Source organism: Salvia hispanica, chromosome 1 (assembly GCF_029641045.1).
Source record: "Salvia hispanica isolate PSC_SH4W2 chromosome 1, Shi_PSC_v1, whole genome shotgun sequence".
Taxonomy (NCBI): Eukaryota; Viridiplantae; Streptophyta; class Magnoliopsida; order Lamiales; family Lamiaceae; genus Salvia; species Salvia hispanica.
The window spans coordinates 69,104,190-69,128,394 of record NC_142692.1 but is presented as its reverse complement, the minus strand read 5'-3'; the positions used below and the strand labels follow the sequence as shown (position 1 = coordinate 69,128,394).

At 33.6% G+C, this 24,205-nt stretch overlaps 2 protein-coding genes across 5 annotated transcripts; both read left to right on the top strand.

Annotated features, from left to right (window-relative positions):
- Positions 1-7,090: 7,090 nt before the first annotated feature.
- LOC125222884 (phosphatidylinositol N-acetylglucosaminyltransferase subunit P-like) lies at positions 7,091-12,891 on the top strand. Of its 4 annotated transcripts, XM_048125744.2 has the most exons (10): positions 7,091-7,433; positions 7,521-7,566; positions 7,952-8,029; positions 9,629-9,700; positions 9,795-9,882; positions 10,715-10,927; positions 11,386-11,458; positions 11,807-11,925; positions 12,064-12,190; positions 12,589-12,891. In XM_048125744.2, the coding sequence occupies exons 5-9, from the start codon at positions 9,831-9,833 to the stop codon at positions 12,186-12,188; spliced, it is 582 nt and encodes a 193-aa protein (XP_047981701.1). In that variant the 5' UTR covers positions 7,091-7,433; positions 7,521-7,566; positions 7,952-8,029; positions 9,629-9,700; positions 9,795-9,830; the 3' UTR covers positions 12,189-12,190; positions 12,589-12,891. The 4 variants fall into 4 exon arrangements, with proteins under 4 accessions (XP_047981701.1, XP_047981703.1, XP_047981702.1 ...); XM_048125746.2 differs by lacking the exon at positions 12,064-12,190; XM_048125745.2 differs by lacking the exon at positions 12,589-12,891 and having other exon boundaries at positions 9,801-9,882; positions 12,064-12,324.
- A 3,923-nt stretch (positions 12,892-16,814) lies between these two features.
- Positions 16,815-17,879, top strand: LOC148934489 (uncharacterized). The gene has a single exon (XM_089062324.1). The coding sequence runs from the start codon at positions 16,815-16,817 to the stop codon at positions 17,877-17,879; it is 1,065 nt and encodes a 354-aa protein (XP_088918450.1).
- Positions 17,880-24,205: the final 6,326 nt, after the last annotated feature.

The window sequence follows — 24,205 nt, the reverse complement described above, 5'->3', positions numbered from 1 at the left end:
CACTTTGTACTCTATTTACCAAAAAACTTTATGCTCTATGATATCAATTTTTATAAATATCGTGTACAAAGAAATATCTTTACAAAGAAATTACAATACTTCTATTCCATATATATATATTTGAGTATGTGAGGAGTGATCAATTGCTAACTCATTATTTAATTGCTAACTATAATTAATTTAAGACCATGTGATTTTAGAAAACGTGTGGTCTACAATTTGCCACGTGTAATTTTCGTTTTTATTAATTAAATCGAAAAAGATAACAAAAAACTCCAAATTAGGGTTTTGGATAAAAATGTCAATATAGTGTTTCGAAAATATCAACACAATGCTTTGAAAATGTCAATACAATTTAGGATTGACATTGTATATGCTTTATATTGACATATTATCTTAGCTGCATTGACGGTGTACGAAAAATACGAAAATTCTAGATTTTTTTTTTCCAAATTTTGACGTCGGAACATATGCATGTAGTATATCGTTGGAATCCTTATAAAATTATCTTTAATTTGATATATGTTATATGAATTTAAAGTTTTGGGATTTATTTTAAAAGTTAGTTATAACTAACTTGACATTAATACCCCTATTGATATTTTTTGGAATTAATCCTATGGTCTTATTGACGTTTTTTTTTATCGTATTGACATTTCGTGGTTGATGATCTAGGCCTTTACAGTATCACACCCGTGCGATGCACAGACTATTAATTTATTTTTATACTTCGTACTATCTAAATGTTAACCAATTAAGCAGTATTTATATAACATAAACAATATAAACAAAGGGATGTATTCAGGTCAGAACGCTAAGTATTGTCAGAACGTCAAACCATGTACATTTTATGCACTTATAATATACCACCTCATATGTAATAATGTACCACCCCTAAATAATGTACATCCCCATATAATGTATATTATATGGAGGTGGTACATTATTACATATGGGGATTGTACATTATATGTGCATAAAATGTACATTGTTTGACGTTTTGACCGTAACACACTCCTATAAACAAATATGTATGCAATAATTTATATTACTTCACATCAAACATTTTATTCCGTTTGATTTTATTTAGCCTCACGGTTTGTTCTTTTATATTGTCAAAATCTTTCATTATTACGAATTCTATAATAATAGTTGACTTATGTATATACACAAAAATATAGTGATATTTTATGTTCTTTGTCTTCATTGTTTCCTTTTGCTCGACATTTGGTGACATTTGGTGATAAATGAACAAAACGTTAGCTTTAATTAGTACAATATTATAGATAGTAGCTTTCATAATTTATTTATTTCTAGAAAAAGTTATTATAGCTAAGAAGAAAAAACTAAAGAAAATAAAATAAACTAACATTATAAATATGAACTCTTGTTTTAGTTCATTGTTTATTGTTTATTGGTTGTGAATAAATAATATTTTCGGCATGCATACTGATTAAAGAGAATTATAAATACTTAAAATTAGGGGCCAAATGATAAGATATTATATCTAAATTTAGTAATTAATTTGATTTTTCAATTCTCATATTATTTTGGAAGTCAAAATTGTCAGCTAGTTAAATCGAAATCAAATAAAAACAGGGCCATATGTTAATTCAAAGGAATTTGTGCAAAACAAACAAAATTTTGATTTCAAATTGATTATGTTACTATGTAGAAAATAGTGTCATTTTGTTCCAACTTTTTAGAAATTGAAAGGATGTTATTCTGATTGTTGTATAAGAAATTTAATTTAAACCAAGTAGATGATTCAACCATAAAAATAGAAGTAGAAACAAATGTTAATAAGCAAATAATAATAATAATAATATCAAAAAATGTCACCTATTAACATTTCCAATCTGTTTTATTTGCTCAAATGTCTTGAATCAAAACATCAATTTCGGGACTGTATGGTCGGTTATAAATTCCGAGACTATATATGGTCAGTGACTTTAGATATTTGTGTCTAGGAGAACATGTTAATTGTAAACTCATGATTTGCCACTGTGGCGGACGTCCGGTCGGACGTGGGGGCGAAGGGCGAGCCCATCCGACGGGTACTCGGGATGGGCGTGGGCGAACGTCCCTGATGCACTTTTTATTAGCACTAAAAATACCTGCAAGTATACAGGGTAGATCTAGTATAGCTAAAGGTCAGTACCGGGATATCGAACACGAGGAATATAATTGCAGCTGGCTATTATGCACTAAGCGTCAAATACTATCTAGAGAAATAAGAGGAATTTAGATTTTTGAAAGTAAAAACAATTAAAAACAAGAAAACAACTAATTGCAATTAAATCACAAAGATAAAGTATGAGAGATAAGAGAATTCTAGGGATGTGCGTTCACAATTATGGTTATACAAATTCCAACTACAATACCCTAGCACAGTTTATACTTTGAAAGGACGAGTCACCTAGCTTATGCTCATGCGATACAAACGTTGATTACAACATTAGGGTTGTCAATCCTAACACGTAACTCCAAAAAGCTCCTAAGACCCTTGAAAAGTCCTCACTCTCAATTAACAGTGCCGTTTTAAGGGAAGCTAACTGTAGCGTCTACTAAGTGAATCTAACTCACTAGAACTCTCTCACAGTTATGAAGCAAGTTATATTAAATCATACATAACTGTGTCACTCAATTATGAAGCATAAGAATTACTTAGGGAAGAAACAAAGTAAAAAAAAAAAACGGATATTAAATAGAAAAATAAATTGTATAAACCAATAAAAGTTACTAACACATCCAAAGAATCCTATGAATTTAGTTAGACATAATTGAATAAGTTAAAAACATAGATTGGAGTGAAAACAATTAGAACATAAAACTAAAGCAAATAAAACCCGTAGGTTGAATCCTTGTCGTTCTTGATGTTCTTGTTTCTTTCTCCAACCCCTTGCACAATGAAGAACTCTCAAATTTATGCTATGGAAGTAATTGGCAAAAAGAAGATGAAAGATTAGGGTTGGAGGAGGAGCTATGAGAGCTCCCCTTTTTGGGGCTATCGAAGGGTTCAATTCTATGAATGAGGTTATGGGGTATATATAGGCTTGAGAGGGATTTGAATTTGGTAATAAGTTTCCTCCAAGCATTAGGAAAGATGTAATTTTCGTTCCTCATAGTAGAAGGAAAAGATTTGGCTTCACAAGGTAATATCTTCTTTCCTTCTTCAAATTTCCGCCTAGACTGCAGCTGGCAGCTTTGCGCGACTTTGGAAGAACGGCCATAACTCTCTCCAGAGAACTCTGATTGAGGTGATTTTTGTACCAAATTGAAGCTCTTTTCAAGACAAAGAGAATGGTGTGTAGAATGCTCTGATCAGACTTCAGGATCGCCGGAAAATTGAGTTTAAACACAGCTATCGTGCGCCGCGTTTCTGTGGCGGGCCGCCGCACCTTGGCCGGCGGTCGCCGCGCGTAGTCCAGAAGCTTCTGCCTCTTCAGTGGCAGGCCGCCGCACGTCCTCCGATGGTCGCCGGTCGAGACTCCTTTTCAAGCACTAATTTCCGAGGTGGGCCGCTACATTGTATTGGCCGCCGGGCGCCGGTCGCCGTCTGAACTCCAGATTTCCAGACTTTGCGTTTTGACCCCCTTTTTTGGCTCAAATATGCGTATTTCTGAAAAAACACGTCAAAATACCAAAATGTATAAAATATGCAAATAATAGATATGTAATGTGATTTTGACATTAAAAACGGACCAAATAATGGCCTTAAAACCGTGCAAAATCCGAGCGTATCAGTCCCGCACACAACGGCGGACGTCCGGTCGGACGTCGGCGACGTCCTACCGCGACGTCCGCCGGTGGAGACACTCTAAGAAATTCTGTCTTGTAAAAGAGAGGACTAAAAATCAAGGGAATAAATCATTTTACCACGTTTTCGTATCATATTGAAACAGAAAAACAAGTAGATCGAGTTTGAAGGAGACGTGCATGATGAAAAAAATGTTTCTCCAACCTCATCTCTTCTCTTAATTATACTTAAAAGTTATAAGAAACTATATTATTCATTTCAACGCCTCCTTTTTAAAAAGTTTTTTGTTATGATATGGAGTCAACGAATAATATTATTGCTAAAAGTGTGTTCAGTAGTTCAACCACAATCACCTGTTTTTGGGTATGCTTTTCTGGAAAGGTCTCATGAGGGACAACATATAGCAATAAAACTCTAATTTTTTTGATTATAACTATATTTTTTTATTATCATTATTTTTTGAATTTTATTTTACTTGATGATTATGCTTTTAACAATTGAAAAGAGAACTCCATTACTATTTAGCATGGGCCTTTTGGAAATATGATCTTACTTGAATGTCAGTCTCACTCTCACTGTTCTTTTTAATAACTCATATAATTATGTTTAATTAGCATTATTCATGGATAATACACATTGAAATACATAAATATATGGTGGCATGATGTGTGATCAAATACTAACTACTTTATAGTAATAATTAATAAATAATATCAATTTTGTATGTTGAAAATATCAACACAAAGACATAAATTTATCAATATTCTTGTGTTGATAAACTATGTATGTGTTGATATTAAAAATTTACATGTTGTATTGATATAATTATGTCTTTGTGTTGATAATTTTAATGCACAACATTGAAAGTTATTAGTTATTACTGTAAATTAGTTAGCACACTAACACAACCCTATGTGGCATCACACATTGTCTTCCGTATAGTACTATATCTTTAAATATGTGTATTATGATTTATGAGTCGTATAGATTTTGCTATTGCATAGTCTAAATGTCTAATACTCCATTGATAGTAGTTATACGTTATTACCCTCAGAATAAGTTGTTTAAAGTGGAGATCCTAATATATTTTTGAGCCGTTAGTAGCTAGCAGTGGCGAAGCCAGGATATTAATGTTGGGGGGCTCGATTTACTATGCATAGTTGTGAGGTATTTTTGATTTCGTTGTCGCCAAAAACTGATGCAACCTAAGTAAGGACTACGAGAAGGATGGATAATATGTGCAAAATAATTATTTCACTTTTCCATCTATTCATAATTGCATAACACTATTTCGCTAAATTTTTGTCTTTGTCATATTACTTCATGATGAAATTCAGCTTAAATGATAAATAAATAAATTAAAAATCTATATTATAGGAGATATATTGGATAGCTTAAAAAATAAATCTAACATGTGTATGGAACTGAATTTAAGGATAAAGATATTGCTACAAGAAAATAAGGAATATAAAGAAAATATGTATATATTTTCATATCATTCAATAATAGAAAATATTTAAATTTTGTATTTAATCCACAATAACGAAAGCATATGAGGGAAAAAAACAGAAATTAAATACGATATAGAAACAAATGATTAAGAAATAAGAAAAACCAAAGTAAATAAATTAAATAATTTGAAAAAGTAAATAATTCATAATAAATTCGATCAAGAAAACAAACTAATCATTTCATATTTAGCATATGTTTTATATAATTATAAATCAAATACTGATACTTAAAGAAAATAATGCTACTATTAATGATCCTCAAATCGTGAAATATAGTGTTATAAAAGGGCATGAGGGAGGAGAGCCAATTTTTAAAAGAAAATGTCGTTTTCCAAACGCGGCTTCAAATTCAGAGTCTACACCTTGGAAATAGTCGAAATGGTGGAAAATCAGCTCCACTTCTCCGTGAATCGGCCTACAACACAAGTAGAGAGAGAGAGAGAGAGAGAGAGAGAGAGAGAGAGAGAGAGAGAGAGAGAAGCCGAAGGGGTTGTAGTGAGAAGTGGTGACACTCGATTTTGCATGCAGTGGAGAGAAAAAAGCTAAAGGGGTTTGTTTTGCTTTGGTGATCCGGGTAATTTCCCCTAAGAACTTATTTTCCTTTTGTTTTCTTTTTTTGAGAATTTATATTTGCTCTTAGCTGATTTTGGTGTGTCCCCACAATTGTTTTATTTGAATAATTGAAAGCAAAATTCATTTTCTAATGTTGGGAGGAGTGAGAGACTGTCAGTAAGCACTAATGATATGGTTAATGGTGGCATTGACAACATTTTGCGACTCCCTTTAGGAACAACAGGTAAAATTTTTCTAAAGTCACCACCAAATACTACAATTTTTCCTCCAAAAGGTTTGCCCATACTGGACACACTACACACGCGAAGAATATCTCTAAAACTCCTATCAACGCCTTCTACGCAATGTTTATGAATCATCGGTGCTTTATCCCATATATTAAGCTTTGAAACAAAGATGGCGATACAATAGTGCTCCCGTTCGTATTACATGTATCAAGCACATAACAATCAACATCGTTTATAATAATAGGATTCTCAACTGATCCACCAACATATCCTACAAACAAAATAATATTAATAGAATATAATTAACGAAAAATTAATTCATTTATTATTTCTATTAAGTACATACAATAAAAAAAAGGATATTAATAGAATAAAGATAACGAAAAATTATTTCATAATTATTATACATAAACTATTACATAAATAAATAAATAAATATAATTAAGAATTTTTTTAAAACTTATTAAATATACCTTATGCACAATTAAATGTCCCACCACATTAAAAAAAATCATACTTATTACATATTCATAATACACAATTAAATGCCCGAACACATTAAAAAGAATTTCATTTAATTAAAAAAATATATTCAAACATAATTTTAATAACATTAAAAATGATATTACTAATTACATGAAATTATGAACAAAATACATACAACAAACTTTATAATTAACCTATAAACTAATAAATAAAAAATTAATAAAATTATAATACAAAAATAATTTTGATATTTATATATAAATATTAAACAAAAGTATTATATAATAATTATAAAGAGTAACACACAATTAGATGACCCAACACATTAAATAACATACCCAAATAGAAAAATATATAAGCCCAAAACGATTTATAAGTTAGGCCCATACATTAAAAAATGCATGCCCAATTCGTATAAGTCCAAACATAACAGATTAGTGGGGAATTAATTCATTTAATTAGACTATAGATTAATTTTAATTCACACACTTAAATTAAAACAATACTTTATACAACCTATATATGCATTTTTCTGACTAGAAGATGTCGGCGCCGATTTTGGAAACCCTAGCTACACGGTCATCTCCTCCGCCGGAAAACGGCGTCTTCTACTCTAAATCGCCGCCGATCGGACACCACTACACCTTATCGACTCCTTACCAAGACTAATCTCCAGATTTGCAACTACAATACCACCAAAACAACCCCAAACCCTACAAAATCGACACTGAAAAAAACCGACGGAAATTTCTTCGCCGCCTGCTAAACGACGCCTCCGTCGTCGGTTCAACGAAGACGACGGACAGTTGCGGTAGACCACAGCAAAAATCCTTCTCTTAAGCTACTAAATCAGATCAAAATCGGTTTCTATTACAGGTATATTTCAACCAAATTTTCCTAATCAATCAAAAACGTTGAAGATTAGGTCTATTCTGACTTTATTAATTGTTTTTTTTTTTTCAGAATCGGAGAAGGAGTGGATGACTTTCGATGATTCAAAGAATAGATCGTAAGTATTGGAAAAACAGACCACAAATATTTCGATATAGTTGTTTTAATCTACCAGATGAGATAAGTTACCTCAAACAAAGTTCATTGATTTAATATTTTTGTCAATTTCATTCTGGTATGTGTTGATAATAGACTATATTTAAGCAGATCTATAATTCTGAAAATTGAAAAAAAAGGATATCACTATTAGGTTGCAAAATTTTGCAAAATCATTCAATAAATGAGGATTTTAATGTATTTTCAGATTGTGTATAAGGCTTTTGTATATATTGCTGTGAAATGAAGATTACATAACCTTCTACTCCAAATTGAAAGTTATTGGAGATTAAATTGTTATGCATTCCTGGATTCTTAAAAAAGTACTTACATTTGTCAATTGACAGGAAAATGAAAGACGATGAAATATGCAAGAAGAAGAAGGATCAAAGGATATAGCAGCCAGTTCAGCAAGAAAATCAGAGGTATAATAATCACTTGAAGCATCAGTTGATACACCCTGATAGGAGCAACCCTTTATGATTGTAGAACTCTTCAACTTTTTCATTGCAATAGCACAAAATCTGTTTAATTTTTCCTACTTTACAGTTGAATGATATATTTAAAGAAATTGTGTTGTTAATGGGTGTTCATTTCAAAAGCAACACAGGTTCCAACATGACCATTGAGATTGCCAAAAGATAAGGGTTTATGGTTCATATTGGTCTTAAAAACACATGGATATGCAAGTTTAAAAAAAATTTTGCAGAATTTTATTCAGCAGAAACTCATCTTTCCTACTTTACAGTTGAATGATATATTTAAAGAAATTGTGTTGTTAAAAGGGGTTCATTTCAAAAGCAACACAGGTTCCAACATGCCCTTTGAGTTGCCAAAAGATAAGGGTTTATGGTCTTAAAAACACTTGGATATGCATATTTAAAAAAAAAATGCAGAATTTTATTCATATGATAGATATCTATGATCTGTTTCTGTGAATTAAAGGTAATTTTGTAATTACTTACCCTTAGAATAGTAACTTAATAGGTATGACATACTTTGCTAATGTGATTTGGTGTCAATATGGGTGTATCTGTTTTTAAGCATGCATCAAATTCTGAAAAATAAGAATTTAATTTGCACGAATCATGTGCTTTTAAATGCATTCATGCAAGCTTGCAATATATATGACCATGCTTGACTGATCTTTAGAAGTTTGTTGTTTGGTCCCAAAATAGATAATATTCTTAACTATTGATTAAAATAATAAACAGCAATTGATATTTTAAAAGAGAATATACTATAATCTGAATTTTATCAACACCTCTGTAATTTGTATGTTCAAATATTTTTTTAATTAACATAAAAAGTTTACTGTCATATTCTGCAGTGTTTTCTGAGTGCAAAAAGACTAAAATTAATGTTGTGAAGCCAAGGTAACTATTAAATCACCTAATATGTATGCCACACTTTGCTAATAACTGAGTTAATGTTGTCATTTTGGTGTCAATATGGCTCTTTGTAGAAAGCATAAGCAAATTCTGAAAACAAATATTTTACTTTGCATGATTCATGTGTTGTCAATATGACGGTTTGTAGAAAGCATAAGCAAATTCTGAAAACAAATAATTTACTTTGCCTGATTCATGTGATTTTGAATACAATGATGCTTGCTTGGAATATCTATGAGCCTATATTTGTGAACCAATTTTCTCGCATGCATTCTTTGGAAGAGAAGTTTGAATTTTGGTGCCCTATAAACAAAAAATTAGAAAATAGAAACATATATATTATATTAAACTTTCTATATTTCATGTATTCTGTTTTGGTAAACGTACCAGCATATCATGAAATACTACTTCCAAGTGCTATCATTGTTGTCTCTAGAATTGTATTCATAAACACGGATGCAACAACCCTTGATGGTGGTGTTGTAACTTTAGGTAGAAGATTGTCCTTCAACTAATGAATGTTGTCATTGTTTGAGATACAATGCTTTTTGCTATTGAAAAGAAATATACAAAAATCAGTGACTAATTTAAAGAATGTATGCAGTATTTAAACTAACAGCCTATTTTGTGCAGGAAATGATCCCAATAGATTGCAAATAGAAGTGGCAAAAAAGGCAAATCATTGAACACAAATTCTAAAATGTGGTCAGTGCCTTTTTATGAGAATCAACAGATCACTTAAATTGAATAAGACTGTGTATTAAGTTCAGAAACAGGAACAAATAATTTCATTCATTAGTTGCAGGAACTTCGTGATCCAGAATATGAATGAGAGATGGCACTCAAGATTTCACAGATGAGGTGCATCACAGCAATGACAAATACAGGTTAGAAAACTACCTTCATTGTGTTGTGCTGTGCTAAGTAGTTATGGAAACTTATAAAAACATAAGTAACATTTAGACATAATATGAAACTATAAAAGAAAAAAATAGTGATAAAGCAGAAATGGCAAACTGAATGAAATACATTAAGAATAAAGACTGCAGATTCATAGAAGAATACATAAATAATAAGGGAGTCCAGAATCAAATAGAAAATCGTCTCACCAACAGAATAAATAAATAAAAAAAGATCCAATCTTTCAATTGACTACAAATTCACGGAAATCTTTCAAGCAACTAAAAAGATAGACAATGAGGATTATCCATTTTCCCGCGATCTGGAGTTTCACCAATCGCATAATAGATTGTGAGATCAAACCAGCCATTGCTCAAATTACTCACCACACAACACATAGCTCAAAATTAAGCAAAATAGAATGTCAAAAAGATACCAAACGGGAGGAAAAGATCAACATAAATTCGTTCTATCCAACTTACTTCAAATCTCTACGTTGTCTAATCCAGTCACCAATATCATAAATTAAACGCAGTCCTTTTCCAAAATAGGATCGAGGAGAAAAAGAAAGATCTAGGACTCACCAAATTGTTATGAAGAATTGGAAGAAAGAGAGGGAAGTAAGTGGAGATCTATATTTAGGAGCGCTTCCAATTTGTATAGCATATGGCAATGCAACCAACTGTAACCTTTGTAATCCAGATATCATTATTATAATAATACTTTATAATTTATAATAGCGTTTTTAAGTTTCCTTTCTGAAGATTCTACTTTGCGTGATACTAAAGTCGGCTTAAACGTTTAACGTTTTTATCACAGCAACCGAAATTAGGATGGAAGAGCGTTGCTCTGTCAATAGCCCACGACAGATTCTGAGCTTCTCCAAGACCCGGGTGGCCAACGTCTCCTTCTCCGACGCTGATCACCGCTCCCAGACCGAATTAGGCGAATTAGGTGTCTCCGGCGAGCACGGCCCCAAACTCTCTGAGGTTTATGGATTTGTCGGATCTATCACCACTGTTGTTTTTACAGGTCCAATTCATCTGCTCCTTTCGAATAATCACCCACTCTATTTCTGTGAATAGTATTGTTATGTTGATTGTGCATTTTTCTCAATTTTTGCTTATCATTCCTAATTTATCTTTGAATTATGTGAATACGGCGGATTAATTCGTGATTAATTTTTAGGGGTTGTGAAAACCTGTGGAATTGTATATTACTGTATGATGTATATTGTTACTAGAGTTTTAATATGCTGGATATTATTGAAGCATATTTAAGGATAAAGCGCCATTGGATCGATTATATATTTTCTTGATTGCTTGTGGCGGTACACATATGTAGATGGATTATATGGGGCTGTGATTGAAGATGCAAGATGATATGATAAGTATTCGTGTGTAGTTTCTCATGTTTGTTGGACCTCGCAGAATCTTGAAGATTAGATAATTAGAATAGCAGCTAACAGGTTCCTTTTACTCGCGCGACAGTCATATTCATCGTGTGGGCGTATGTTCCTGATCATTGGTTGCATTCTATTGGGATCTATTACTATCCAAGCAGGTTCGTGTTTTCATATGCTTGCTTGCCTTTGTTGCGGATTCTCTCTAAAATGCAATAATATGCTTACTCCTGCAATTATCATGGAAAATTTAAGGCAACTAAGATGAACGAAATTTCTCTAGTCTTGTTAAGTTCTATACTTTGTTTCCCAATAAGTTATGATAGATAGAGTGCATGTCAAAAATAGTATTAGAAACATAATCGAGTTTCCTCTACAAACTTAAAGCTATCAGATTGATGAGTTTAACAATGGAATTGATGAATAACACATTATGGCTACATTACCTTGGTTAATGTCTTCTATATAGCAGTACATGCCTTGTTGTGATATCTTGAAAACTTATTCAGGTATTGGGCTTTGGCGGTGCCAACTTACGTGATGGTGACGATTGTGCTGGCCGTCACATTTTATATTGGCATGAATTTTATGTTAACTCCTCCTCCTACCTCCTTAAATATAATGTTTGGTAAATTTACTTCCTAGTTTTTTTCTTACACTGTACTTATGATATTCTCAGGTCCAGAATCATCAATAAGGATTGATAAAAATGTGTTCTCATGTAGCATCAAAGATAGTAACCTTTTCACTTCTGCCCTATTTGCAGATGAATTTAGTAGGGAAATGCTGAGCAGTGTCCCTTTAGTAGATGATGACGAGCAGCCAATTGAGCCTATATCTGACATAGGGATTAACAAAATTAACAAAATCATGTTCGAAAGCTTCAAATGAAGGTGTTTGATTTGAGTAGATCATTCTGCATGTATCTAAAGTTAGATTGTAGGACTTTCTCATTTTTCCAGTTACCTCGTAGAGTTTATGAAACAAAATTAGACCAAGTGATTTGTGGTGAATGTTATTAAAGCTATCTCTGTGTCTTTACCATGTACTTATAATTTAATTGGGTTGAATTATGGAGCTGAAGGTCAGTTTCCAGCCTGCTCTCAAATTTGATGATAACTTGTTGCTGCCTTGGCCTCGAATAATCAGCTTTGAGAATTTTCATTATAACAAATGAGAAAGTTTATATATATGCAAAAGTGTTGCTATTCAAATTGTTATACTCCTATAGAAGTGCTGTTTTTGGCTTTTCTATGTTCTCTCTCTCACTCACTTCTGCCGCCACAACCAGGTACCACAACACCACCACCAGCCACCATTCAATCAACCTGATCTGCTTCCTTGACCAATTGATGATGAGTCAGTGACAGAGGTTGTAGTTGTAGGGCTGCTGTGGCTCCTATTGCATGTCATCCTCACTTGGTTTCAATTTTGGCATATCAAATTCTTGGAGAAAATTAATTTTGGTAAAGATCGGAAATTTCGTGAATTTTTAGGTCCAAGAAAATGTTATGTACACAGAAAATTAAAAATCCAAAATTTGTTTATGCTTAAATTATTGAACATAAAATGGAGTTGTTCATTATTTCTATAACTTTAAATAAACTAGTATCACGTCCGTGCATTGCACGACTCATTTTATTTCTCTCGTAATTTTTTAAGTTGTGAACAAATTTAATTGAAACACATTTACATTTATATAGTAAACGTTTACATTATGAAAATATAAACAATTAATGTGATAATATAAAAAAATAGACAATTACACAGACAAAATATAAATAAAATCAAACATTAACAAAAGTTAACACAAGTACAATTTAATATTCCATATTTTTATATATTTTGTAAAACTTCTTTGTAAACAACATTAATAGAAAAATCACAATTACTGAAGTACCATCACCATCTTAATTACAAACTAAAATATTTAATCCTTCACGATCGAGAATTAAATTGTGTAATGAACTTGTCGGGGTCAATAATCACACCAATTATATCTACAAAAATACAATCCGAGTCAATGTTAATGCACAAATAATAATAATGTAATTGCAAAGTAGTAGTACTAAAAAGTAGTACCAAAGAGTCGCTCTTCAACTTTTTTTTTTAACCTACTTGATTAGATCAACCGTCTTAAACAATAAATCTTGGAAATTTTGTGGTCGATGACTTTAGATATACATGTTTTGGAGCACATAATAATTTATAATTTATAATTTATAATTTGAAATAGGAGTATGTACTCTACTTCTTCTTACAAAAAATGGCAAATAGTAACAATTGCTAGTTTAAGTTTTAATATGGCCCGCTCAGTAAAAAAACAAATGAAGGAAGTTAGGATACAGATAAAATATAAATACGTGAAAAATAATACTATACATTATTTTTGTAAAATGGAAAAATAGCTCTGACCGTGAGACTAAAAAATAAAGCAAATTTACATCACACAAAACAAAAAAACCTAAAGAATGTATAATTACCACTTCTCCTAATGAGATTGAAGATATTGTTTATCAAAAGCTATAATTTAAGGTCACACTGGTGAGACACTTCCTAGTCGAGCTTCATTTCATTGCAATATAGTGACCCTATACACTAAAAACCCAAACCTTGAAACCTAAATCCTAAACCCTTAACTTTAAAATATATTCATCATGACCAACAGTTAAGCCAAACATCAATAAAATTCTCCCTTCGTTCTAGTTCGAATTTACTTTGTTGATACCTTATTCTATTTTGGGGGAAAAAAAATAATTTAATAAAATTGTGAAGAATATGAAAACTTAAATGAATCAAATTCATTAAGTTACTAAATCATAAATTGAGTTAACTATTCGATAAATTCAATAACTTTAAACAAATAAATAATTAAAATAATTAGAAATGAACTAAGCAATTAAAACTAATGTACGACGGCTTATTTATCATAGAAAAATGAGTTAGTAAAAGAAAATATACGATGGTCTATTAATCATAAAATATATGGCGTAGATTGTAAAAAAAAATATACATATTCATTATGCCCTAAAATAATGCGCCGCGTTATTATTTCTTCCCTGCGCAAAGAGTACTTCGCGTTTGTTCAAAGGTAAATATTTCTTATCTTCCCATTTTCTCTAAAGACGGAACTTGATAGCAATATGGCGACGAACGGACGACTGGCCTAGTACTTCCTGAAGGCCATCTCGTAGCACTATTTCTTATCTTCCCCTTATCTCGTCGAAGCACATCAAACTGGATCAGTCTTTGCAAACTGTCGGATGATTGGCCGTGCAAGTAAATGGATGACAAACTTTTTAGTTAAAATCTTATAAAAGTGGACAAAGATCTGTTTTGCAAAATCATTCAGACCAGCTTCACGGAAAACTTTTGAACTTCAAGCAAGACCATTTCTTGGTTCGGGTGTGCCTCTACTTGGATTATGGTACCCAAATGTCATATATTTATAGTTCAACCAAAATTTCATGACCATCATTAGAACCTCTTCATTTCCTCTGCTTTATAACCTTTGAACTTTCTCTAATAAAGCATTCATTGTTTTTCTTAACCGTAACTTAATGTGATGTAACGTGATTAATTGTAATCATTCACGGTTAATCTCCACTGTGAGTTTCCCTGTTTAGATTTATACTATAAAGGGAGCAACCATACCTTAACAATATGTGTATCGTTCATTACTAAAATGCCATCCATATGAAATTATTAATCTCAAAATTTATAATGTACTACAAAATGTCAGGTTGTGAGCAATTAAAATTACCCCTCACTCATGGAGATCATTGTCGAGCAGATGGTGGTGAGTGGTGACGGAGTTGAGCCTCGAGCAATTTCGCTGCTCTATTCACGACAGATAGCTTTACCACTAATGATTTTTTTAGACAGAATTTAGTCTTATATTTATAGTCCCTAAAGAGTATACCATTAGCCATTATTAATTTATAATGGTCGGATTCATTGGTGGAAATAGGAAAGGCAGCCACGTATATTAAATATGATATTTTTAGATTTATACTATAAAAGGAGCAACCATACCTTAACAATATGTGTATCGTTCATTACTAAAATGCCATCCATATGAAATTATTAATCTCAAAATTTATAATGTACTACAAAATGTCAAGGTTGTGAGCAATTAAAATTACCCCTCACTCATGGAGATCATTGTCGAGCAGATGGTGGTGAGTGGTGACGGAGTTGAGCCTTGAGCAATTTCGCTGCTCTATTCACGACAGATAGCTTTACCACTAATGATTTTTTTAGACAGAATTTAGTCTTATATTTATAGTCCCTAAAGAGTATACCATTAGCCATTATTAATTTATAATGGTCGGATTCATTGGTGGAAATAGGAAAGGCAGCCACGTTTATAAAACGCCAATTTCATTCTAATTAATCAGTTAATCCACATTGACCGTTTGCTCTATTCCTTTTCTCTCATAACCTAAATGAGTTCATGAGCCTTTTGGCTTTTCATTTCTTTGTACAGACGAAATGTGTTATAAGGATGTTTAAAGTACATCTATATGTGAATTTAATTGACTACCGTTAAAGATGAAGAAATTAATTGTTAAAAAAAAATAGTTTTAATTAAATTGTAATTTTTTAATTAAAATGGCATGTAAATATCTCCAAAACTCCCCTTTTATATATGTATATCTAATGTTTTTGTTGCACCATCTCCTACTCCACCCGTCACAAACATAAAATAATGACAAGACAAACCTCGATTCATAATTGGAAAACTTGAAACTCCTCCGGCCTATCATATGAGCTTGCAAATCAACACAAGTGACTACAAAAACGAATTTACCGAGCACAATTAGAAGAAACCTACTAACTTACATTTTATAATACGTAATACAATAACAAATGGTCGATTCACAACAGCATATACTCAAAACACTACTAATACATTATTTAGCCATAAAAAGAGATGATTAAAACCACACATATAAAGAGCAAAAAAAGTTTGACTGAATGTGCTCGGTACAGAGCACTTTTTATAGTGTGTGGATAAGAGCAAGCATATGAGCCTAGCATTATAATTACGAAAGCAATTCAATAGTATTAAAACAAAATAATTACTATAGAGAAGCAAAATCCTTACCGGTCATTATTGTAGAAGAAACGGACCATAAAATTTAGAGAGTCTCTCATCCAAAATCTTTTCAATTTCCTCAATAAATTTGAAGTAATTATTCTATTTGTATGTCAAAGACTTTTCACTTCCACTTCCCTCAATTATCATAAAATAAATAAAATCTTTTCATTACTCCAATTTATTAAAAAAAAAATCATAATGGCATTTTGGTTAATTTTTCCAAAACTCACTTTTGGGCTTGGTCAATGTACGACACGTGTTGAGTTTGTGATATGGACAGGTTGGGGGTCTGCCTAACCCCCCACCGTGACGGTGTTTGAGGAAAAAAAAAAAAACCTGAACCCTAAACCCTAGACACGACCTCAGCTTGGGAGCTCATCCGGACAAGGTCCCCTAGACATTTCGGCCTTCGCATGGTGTGGAATGCTGGGCTGACCCCGACCATCTCTGTCTTTATCTGGCGCCTCCTCCTCCAGAAGGTCCCTGTTGAGTGTGTTGTTCAGTCTCGTGGTATCCTTCTCGCATCCAAGTGTCTGTGTCGTGTCTCTTCTTATTCAGTCGAGTCGTGTCAGCATTTGTTCGTGTCTAGTCCGTTGGCGAGATCTGTTTGGGATTTTTTTGATGGCTGGTTCCCTCATATTAGCACACACATTCACACGTGCACTGATATTGCACTTAGATTAGGTTTTTGGTGGAGGTCCTCTCACAGGGCCCCTGCCCTGCACATTTCTTTTCATATTCCTTGCTTGGTATATTGGTTCATTTGGACGGAGAGGAATAGCTGCAAGCACCGCAATATTTCTTTTCGTTCTTCCCATGTTATTTGGCAGGTGATACGACATTTGCGGATCTTGGTGGCGGCGGGTGTGCTATTCCCCCTTCATTGGAGTGGTTGCACCCCGGCTGTCGACTTCATGCGTACAGTTCCTCCTCGTCTGCGAGTTCTCAGGTCCTTGAGCGTGCTTTGGCATCCACCCGATGATCCTTGGGTAAAGCTGAACACTGAAGGGGCCTTTACTATCTCGACGGGACAGGCTGGTGGTGGGGGAGTGGTTCGTGGTTTAGACGGCTCTCTGCTGAGGGCCTTTTGCACGCCCCTTGTAGCTGCGTCGGCCTTCGAGGCGGAGCTCTTAGCTCTTCTTCACGGGCTGACGGTGGCTATGGAGTTCTCATCACAGGTTTGGGTAGAGATGGATGCAGCAGCAGTGGTCGCGATGTTCACTTCGGGACGCGGGGGAGCAGCGGACGTGAGACATCATATGGCTCGCATTCGCATTTTGCTCTCACAGTTGCAGGTTAGGTTCTCTCATATCCACCGAGAGGGCAACCGGGGAGCTGACTTCCTAGCAGGTAGGGGGGTTCAGACCCCTGCCATGACTTTCTATGATGCAAATACATCGCCTCGATATTTGAAGTCACTTGTGAGGATGGACCAGTTGGGCTATCCAAACTTCAGATTCGGATATCGGGATGGATGAGTACTGTGTTTTTATGATGTTTTTTGATATGTATTTTTGTTTCTTTCTTGGGCTTGGTCATCTCTTGGCCATCACCCACTTTATCAGTTCTTATTTTAGTTCGTCTACTAGATGGATATTGCCCGATATGTGGGGATATCCCATTAGTTTGGTATTAGTTCTTGATATGTATTACCTTGTTGATGGCTAGGTCACTTTTGGGCTTAGTCAATGTACGATACGTTTGAGATTTTGATATGGACAGGTTGGGGGTCAGCCTAACCCCCCACCGTGACAGTGTTTGAGGACAAAAAAAAAAAAAAACCCTAAACCCTGAACCCTGAACCCTGATCCAAGCCCTTTGGCCTAGCGGTCAAGGGGTGAGGATATGGCATCCCAGAGGTCAAGGGTTCAACCCCTGGGAGGCGCATTTGGGATTAATTTCCCTTGTGGGGCTTTCAAGCTTACAGGTCTGAACCTCATGTAGCGGGAGTCTTCGGGACTGGACCTTCATGCAGCGGGAGTCTTCGGGGCTGGACCTGTTAGGTTTGGTATACTGAAAAGCATGTTTCGAGCAAGTTAACGCGCGAATAGAATCTTGTTTGTATACGGAAAACTCTACAATCCACTTTTAACCCGATTCAGTATTATTCGAGCAGTTTTGCACGAATAGAATTAGTATATTATTACATTGTGTTTGCTTGTGCATTTATAAGATGTTTTATAAACATTTAAATGCATAAGAAGCATACAAAGCCTAAGTCTTTTGCTTAGTAGACTTGTTGTGGGCGTCGTCCACTTTAAGGTAACTACAATCGGTTCTATGCGATGCTTTGCAAAAGAGAAAGAAGAATTTCACAACCTAGATAGGCTTTGGCTACCTATCGTGAAAGGTTGCAATGTCAGTCCGATTATTTCTAAGCCTTATTGAAATAAGATGAATAGCATTGAATGGATCTAACAGCAAGACGTGTCTTTGTGCTATCTACTGAAAGACTATGTCTTGATAAAATATTATTTCTTAGTCTACATACGTTAGCATTGAGCATACGATATTGATTATGCACTAATTTGACTTATCAAATGGTGCGGATTTTTCGCAACCCAATAATCCTGATATGTTGGATAGTGGTGATTAATATCTAGCGGTGCTAGGATTGCTATTATGTTGAATCGTGCGCGAGGTGAGTCTCGTTTGATAATGTCCTCAAGAGGAGCTTGAACAAGGTTTTATTATTCGAAAACTGGCCAGTTGGAATTTAATTATTCCATGAATAATAAATAAGTGTTTCTTGCTAAGTCCACTCTTGGAATTAATAAGATGTTAATTAATTAAGTCCATAGCAGACTTTAATTAATTAATGGACATTTATATCTTAAGCGCGGGAAATAAACATTTAAATAAAATGGAAACCCGGATTATTTGTAATTTCAGATTTGGATGGACAGTGCAATATTATTACTGTAGTGGCTGATAATAATATTCCAATATAAGCTTGTAATAAATTGTGGGTTCAATTTAATTAGTAAAAAGCTAATTGGGTGAGGCCTCATCCAAACCTCCATAGATCCCTAACTGGGCCCAATGTGAACTTAATATAAATAGGAGAATAGAGGAGAGACAAACTTCACTTTTTCATGATTGAAAATTTTCGTCTATCTCTAATAAGAGTAAGAGACGATTTTTTTTCTTGAATTCTCCTCCGTGAGTTTTTCAGCTCGTTCTCCGTGATGAATTTTTCTGTCTTCTTTATTCGAGTCCTAGTGTTTCGATAAGATCAGCCCACACTGATTTCGGAATACAGTTCGGGAACCAGTTAGAAGATCCGTGGTCTAGTATTGAAGATCATCGTGGAGAAGGCGCGAGCAATCGACGATTCTTTGGAGAATCAAATCGGTAACTCTAAACCGTAGTATTCATGTTTAGGATTTACCTTCTATGAGCATGAATTATTTGCGTTGTAGCATGCAATTCTGGTTAACATGTGAATAGATTGTTCCCATAATCTGTCAAATAGATCCTACGTCTGATTTATTTGTTTTGTACAAGTCTTCCGCTGTGCAAGGGGATTCAAACCCAACAATTGGTATCAGAGCCAATTTTTGGCTCTGACTATGTGGATTAATTTCATGTTATGTGAATTGCTTGAATGCATGTTTGTATTCGCGATGTGTTCGTTGTTTTAGTTAATTTGATTAAACGACGAACTATGTTATTGGCGAATTAGGTTGCTGCGTGTATTAATTAACATGAATACATGTTTATATTGTTTACACGAATTGATGAGCATGACCATATGTAATTATTATGTATAAGTAATGATTGCTTATGTTGATTACAAATTGTTGCAATTGTTTGCACGAGAGTTTGTATTCATGCTGTTGTTATCGTTTTGTTCGTAATTATCGAATCAATTCGAGTCTTGGAGCTGTGAAGTCGACGCCGCTATCGCGATAAATCGGAACCGCAGCACAGCGATTCCAACGGCGACGGAGAGAACAGTCCAATCGAGTGGGAGCCCTTCGTGGGCAGTTCCCGGACTCGAGGTGGATGACGCAGCTGCAGTAAGCACGCTGGGCAGGCTACGTCGGCAGCCCAAGCCTACGGGCTGGGCAGCTTGCGAGACGCACGGACTACAGCACCGGCGGAGTTGCAGCGACGCAGCAGCGGTGTCTCCGTGCAGCAGCAACGGTGCGAGTGGGAGCCTCCCTACGGCGGCTGCCCGGACTCGTGCGATGTCACCGTGCATGGTTCGGTGAAGATTGTTTCCAAATTTTGATTAGGATTTCCAAATCCTTGGATTCAAATCTTTTGTGGATTTTATATATTATATTGAATTTAATTATTAATTAAATCATGGATTAATTAGATTTTTTTCCTTATTTATGGATTCATATGGATTTTATTCCTAGTTGAATCCTAGTTATATTTGGAAAATAATAATCTATATTTTTATCTATATCATATGGATTTATATGGATTTATTCCTAGACGAATCCTAGTTGGATTTAGATAATGATAATATTATTTTATTCTTATCCTATGAGTTTATATGAATTTTATTCATAGATAAATTCTAGAAGGATTTGGTTAGTGATAACATAATATTTTATTCTTATCTTATAGATTTATATGGATTTGTTCCTAGATAAATCTTGGATAGATTTGAATAATTATAATATAATATTATCTTATTCTATGGATTTATATGGATTTATTCCAAGATAAATCCTAGATGAATTAAGATTAATATTAATATTAATTTATTTTTATCCTATGAATTTGAATAGATTTAATTCTATTAAGACAAATCTTAGATGGATTAAAATAAGTATTAATCCAAGTTATCCTTATCTTTTGGATTTATATCCTAGATAGATTAGGATAAAGATGATATATACGAAAATCCTTATTTAATTGGATTTAGATAAAATTTATTTATCTAAGAAATCCTAAGTAATATTTGATATATTCTGGATGTCTATTCTAAATAGAATTTAAGATTTGTATAAATCTTGGTTGATAGGATTTTATTTTTATCTTATGGATTATGATGGAATTGTTTCTATCTAGTAATATCCTAGTACGATTTAAATAATGATAATCCTAGATCAACGTTATCTTGAATTGTAGGATTTGATTTTATCGAAATAAAACCTAGAATAATCCTAAATGGATTTAGATAGTTTACACTATCTTGATAAATCCTAAATGAATTTGGATAATTATTATCCAAGATAAAACTTAATTATTTAATTGATTCTCCCTTGACTAGATTAAATAATTGTCGTTAATTATCCAGTGTGTTTAAATGCCATGCATTAAATGGATTTATCTGTTTATTTGGTGTTTATCTTTTTTAAGTGGATTATCTGCCTATCTGCTTATGTGATAATTATGCAAAAACCATGTAAAATATCTAAGCGATAATTACAATAAATGCGTTGTATATGGTCTCCATCGATTGGTTTGCAAATTTTATGAAGCCAATTTCTAATATTATCGCCACCCATGCTGTGGGGACAATAATCCTAAGAAATAGCAAGTTCATAAGGGCAGACTTCTCAAATATAAATAGTATGAACTAGAAAGTAGTTTCTAATATTATCGCCACCCATGTTGTGGGGACAATAATCCTAAGAAATTATAAGTTTCAGAAGTTCAAACAGAATTTATGAGATAGCTTGGTTTTGTTATCAGAACATGAGCATTGTTATGGGAGTGTGTTGTAGAAATAAAATTCTGTAATGCTAAATCTGATGATCGTGCTTAGGCAACATTTGGCGGTCATGCCGTGCTGCGGTCTCTGGACTATTCCTCGGTGTTGTGACCAGTAAAAATGTAAAATTTTATTGCGTATTAACCTCTGCTTGAGGGTACAAAATTTTAATTTTATAGTTGCAAGATACATAATTGTTTTGTGGTTATTTGCGATTATGTATTGAGCATAGTATGTGATAATAAGTTTATTTGCCAAATCTTCATGATGTCATTCAATATTTTGTCTGCGATCCTTAAAAGTAAACTCGAATGCCAAAATTATGTAGACTGGAAACGTAAATGGATAAGATTCTCATCGCTAAAAACTTGGAGTTTATACTCAATGATTCATGTCCTCCATTTCCTCGACATAATTCCATGAAGAAAGTTCGAGAATGCATTATGCATGTACTTGGCAAGTTCTTTAAGGAATAGGGTCAAGCTATTTTCTTTTAAGTAGCACGACAAGTCTTGGTTAGTGACGATGAAAGATGGATATTAATTGAATCTGTCTAGATGATTCGATTGGAATATCCTAAAGGGACAGAATGTTTTGAGGAATCTTTTGATCACTCAAATAGTTTTCTGACTCAAGTCATCGCCTAAAGTAATAAGAAATGACTACTAGAAGGTTTAACTGAAAAGTGGAAAGCCTTCAGAATATTAGTCGTTATATTACTGGTAGAGGAAATCAACATGATAGATGACGAATTCATAAAGGCTGCATTTTTCCTAAGTCCTAGTTCATTTGAACAAAGGACTAGATATGGAAATGGTAGAGCCTGAATTGTCATCAAAGTTTGTTTAAAGCGAGTGAAGATGCTTTGTAAGTTGGATTGACCTCTTTTAAAGAAGGACAATGACTTACATGACAATGCAACTTCTAAGTAAGAGATCTTGATCCAGTTAGGCTTTCGTTGCAGAGGGAGCAATTTTTGCTAAGTTATTGTTTTATGGTTGATATTTAAGGCACCATAGTATTAAAACAATATAATTACAATAAGATTGAGTATTAAACAACACATCAACTTCTTAAACAATGAATGATAAAGTATTTATGGCTCTTAGTTCTATGGCCAAGAAAATACTTAGCTATTATTCAAACTGATCTAGACTATCAAGATTTTAACAATTTGTTTGTTAAATAGCTTGAATGTCGAGAATGTCTGTTTGATGCACTATGAGTTAGAATCATTTGATTAAAAAAACTTATAAAAGTGCGACATAGAAAAACTAGCAAGTCTTATTGGTTTACTCCATAAGAAGACGAGCAAAGTGTTATGATCAGTAGTGGGAGTCTAATCTCCATTGACGAATCCAAGCATTCTTCTAAAGAATGGGATAGTTGTGTAAGAAGAAATCAAAGTCTTTCCAAGACAAGTTTGATTAAGTGATGAGTTGTACTCATTAAAATCTTATCATTGATGGGATAAGCGTTAGATACAATGAGTTGCACCTTAATGAAACTACCAGCATCAGCACCTTCTACAAAGCACGAGTTGTGGACTAGAGCGACTCTAGTCTAGCACATCTCAAGGTGTAATGTTGTTCCAACACATGTTGGAAAGGTATCCAAGAAATTGAGGTTGAGTACTGAGGTATGTTTTAAGGCTGTCCCAAATGATGTAAAGATATTAGTTCTGTAATCTTCAAAGATAGAGTTCTTGTATGAAGATTAAGAGATGAACTACAAGCCTAACAGCGTGATAACTCTCAAGATAAAGAGAGAGATATCAGATTTTCCATATTACCAAGGAGTCATACCATGAGAAACTTTTGCACTAATAAAATCAACTTCAGTACCTAAGATTGTAAGAACCATGTCATAGTGGGAGCGTTCCTAGGAACATAACTAGTTCATGGGTCTAAGAGTGTCGTAAGACTCAGTCTCAGATCAACTTGAACATAATCCCTTTAACTACAATGTAGTATTGGTTCATTTGGATATTCATCCTTAAAAAGTTGATAGATTCCAAACTACAATCTAAGATAGACAACATGTTTTGCAAGACTTGCAATACTACCTATAGGCTGTGTCAGTCAGTGGGAGCTAGTATATTTGCAAGTGTAAATGTGGATCTCAAAA

What these genes read in the sequence shown, in the direction of transcription:
- LOC125222884 (XM_048125744.2), top strand. Translation starts at nt 9,831, where the DNA reads ATGGCACTCAAGATTTCACAGATGAGGTGCATCACAGCAATGACAAAT. An exon ending in CACAGCAATGACAAATACAG is followed by an intron (nt 9,883 to 10,714) that starts GTTAGAAAACTA and finishes TTTTTATCACAG; the next exon opens with CAACCGAAATTAGGATGGAA. An exon ending in CACCACTGTTGTTTTTACAG is followed by an intron (nt 10,928 to 11,385) that starts GTCCAATTCATC and finishes CTCGCGCGACAG; the next exon opens with TCATATTCATCGTGTGGGCG.
- LOC148934489 (XM_089062324.1), top strand. Translation starts at nt 16,815, where the DNA reads ATGGTGTGGAATGCTGGGCTGACCCCGACCATCTCTGTCTTTATCTGG.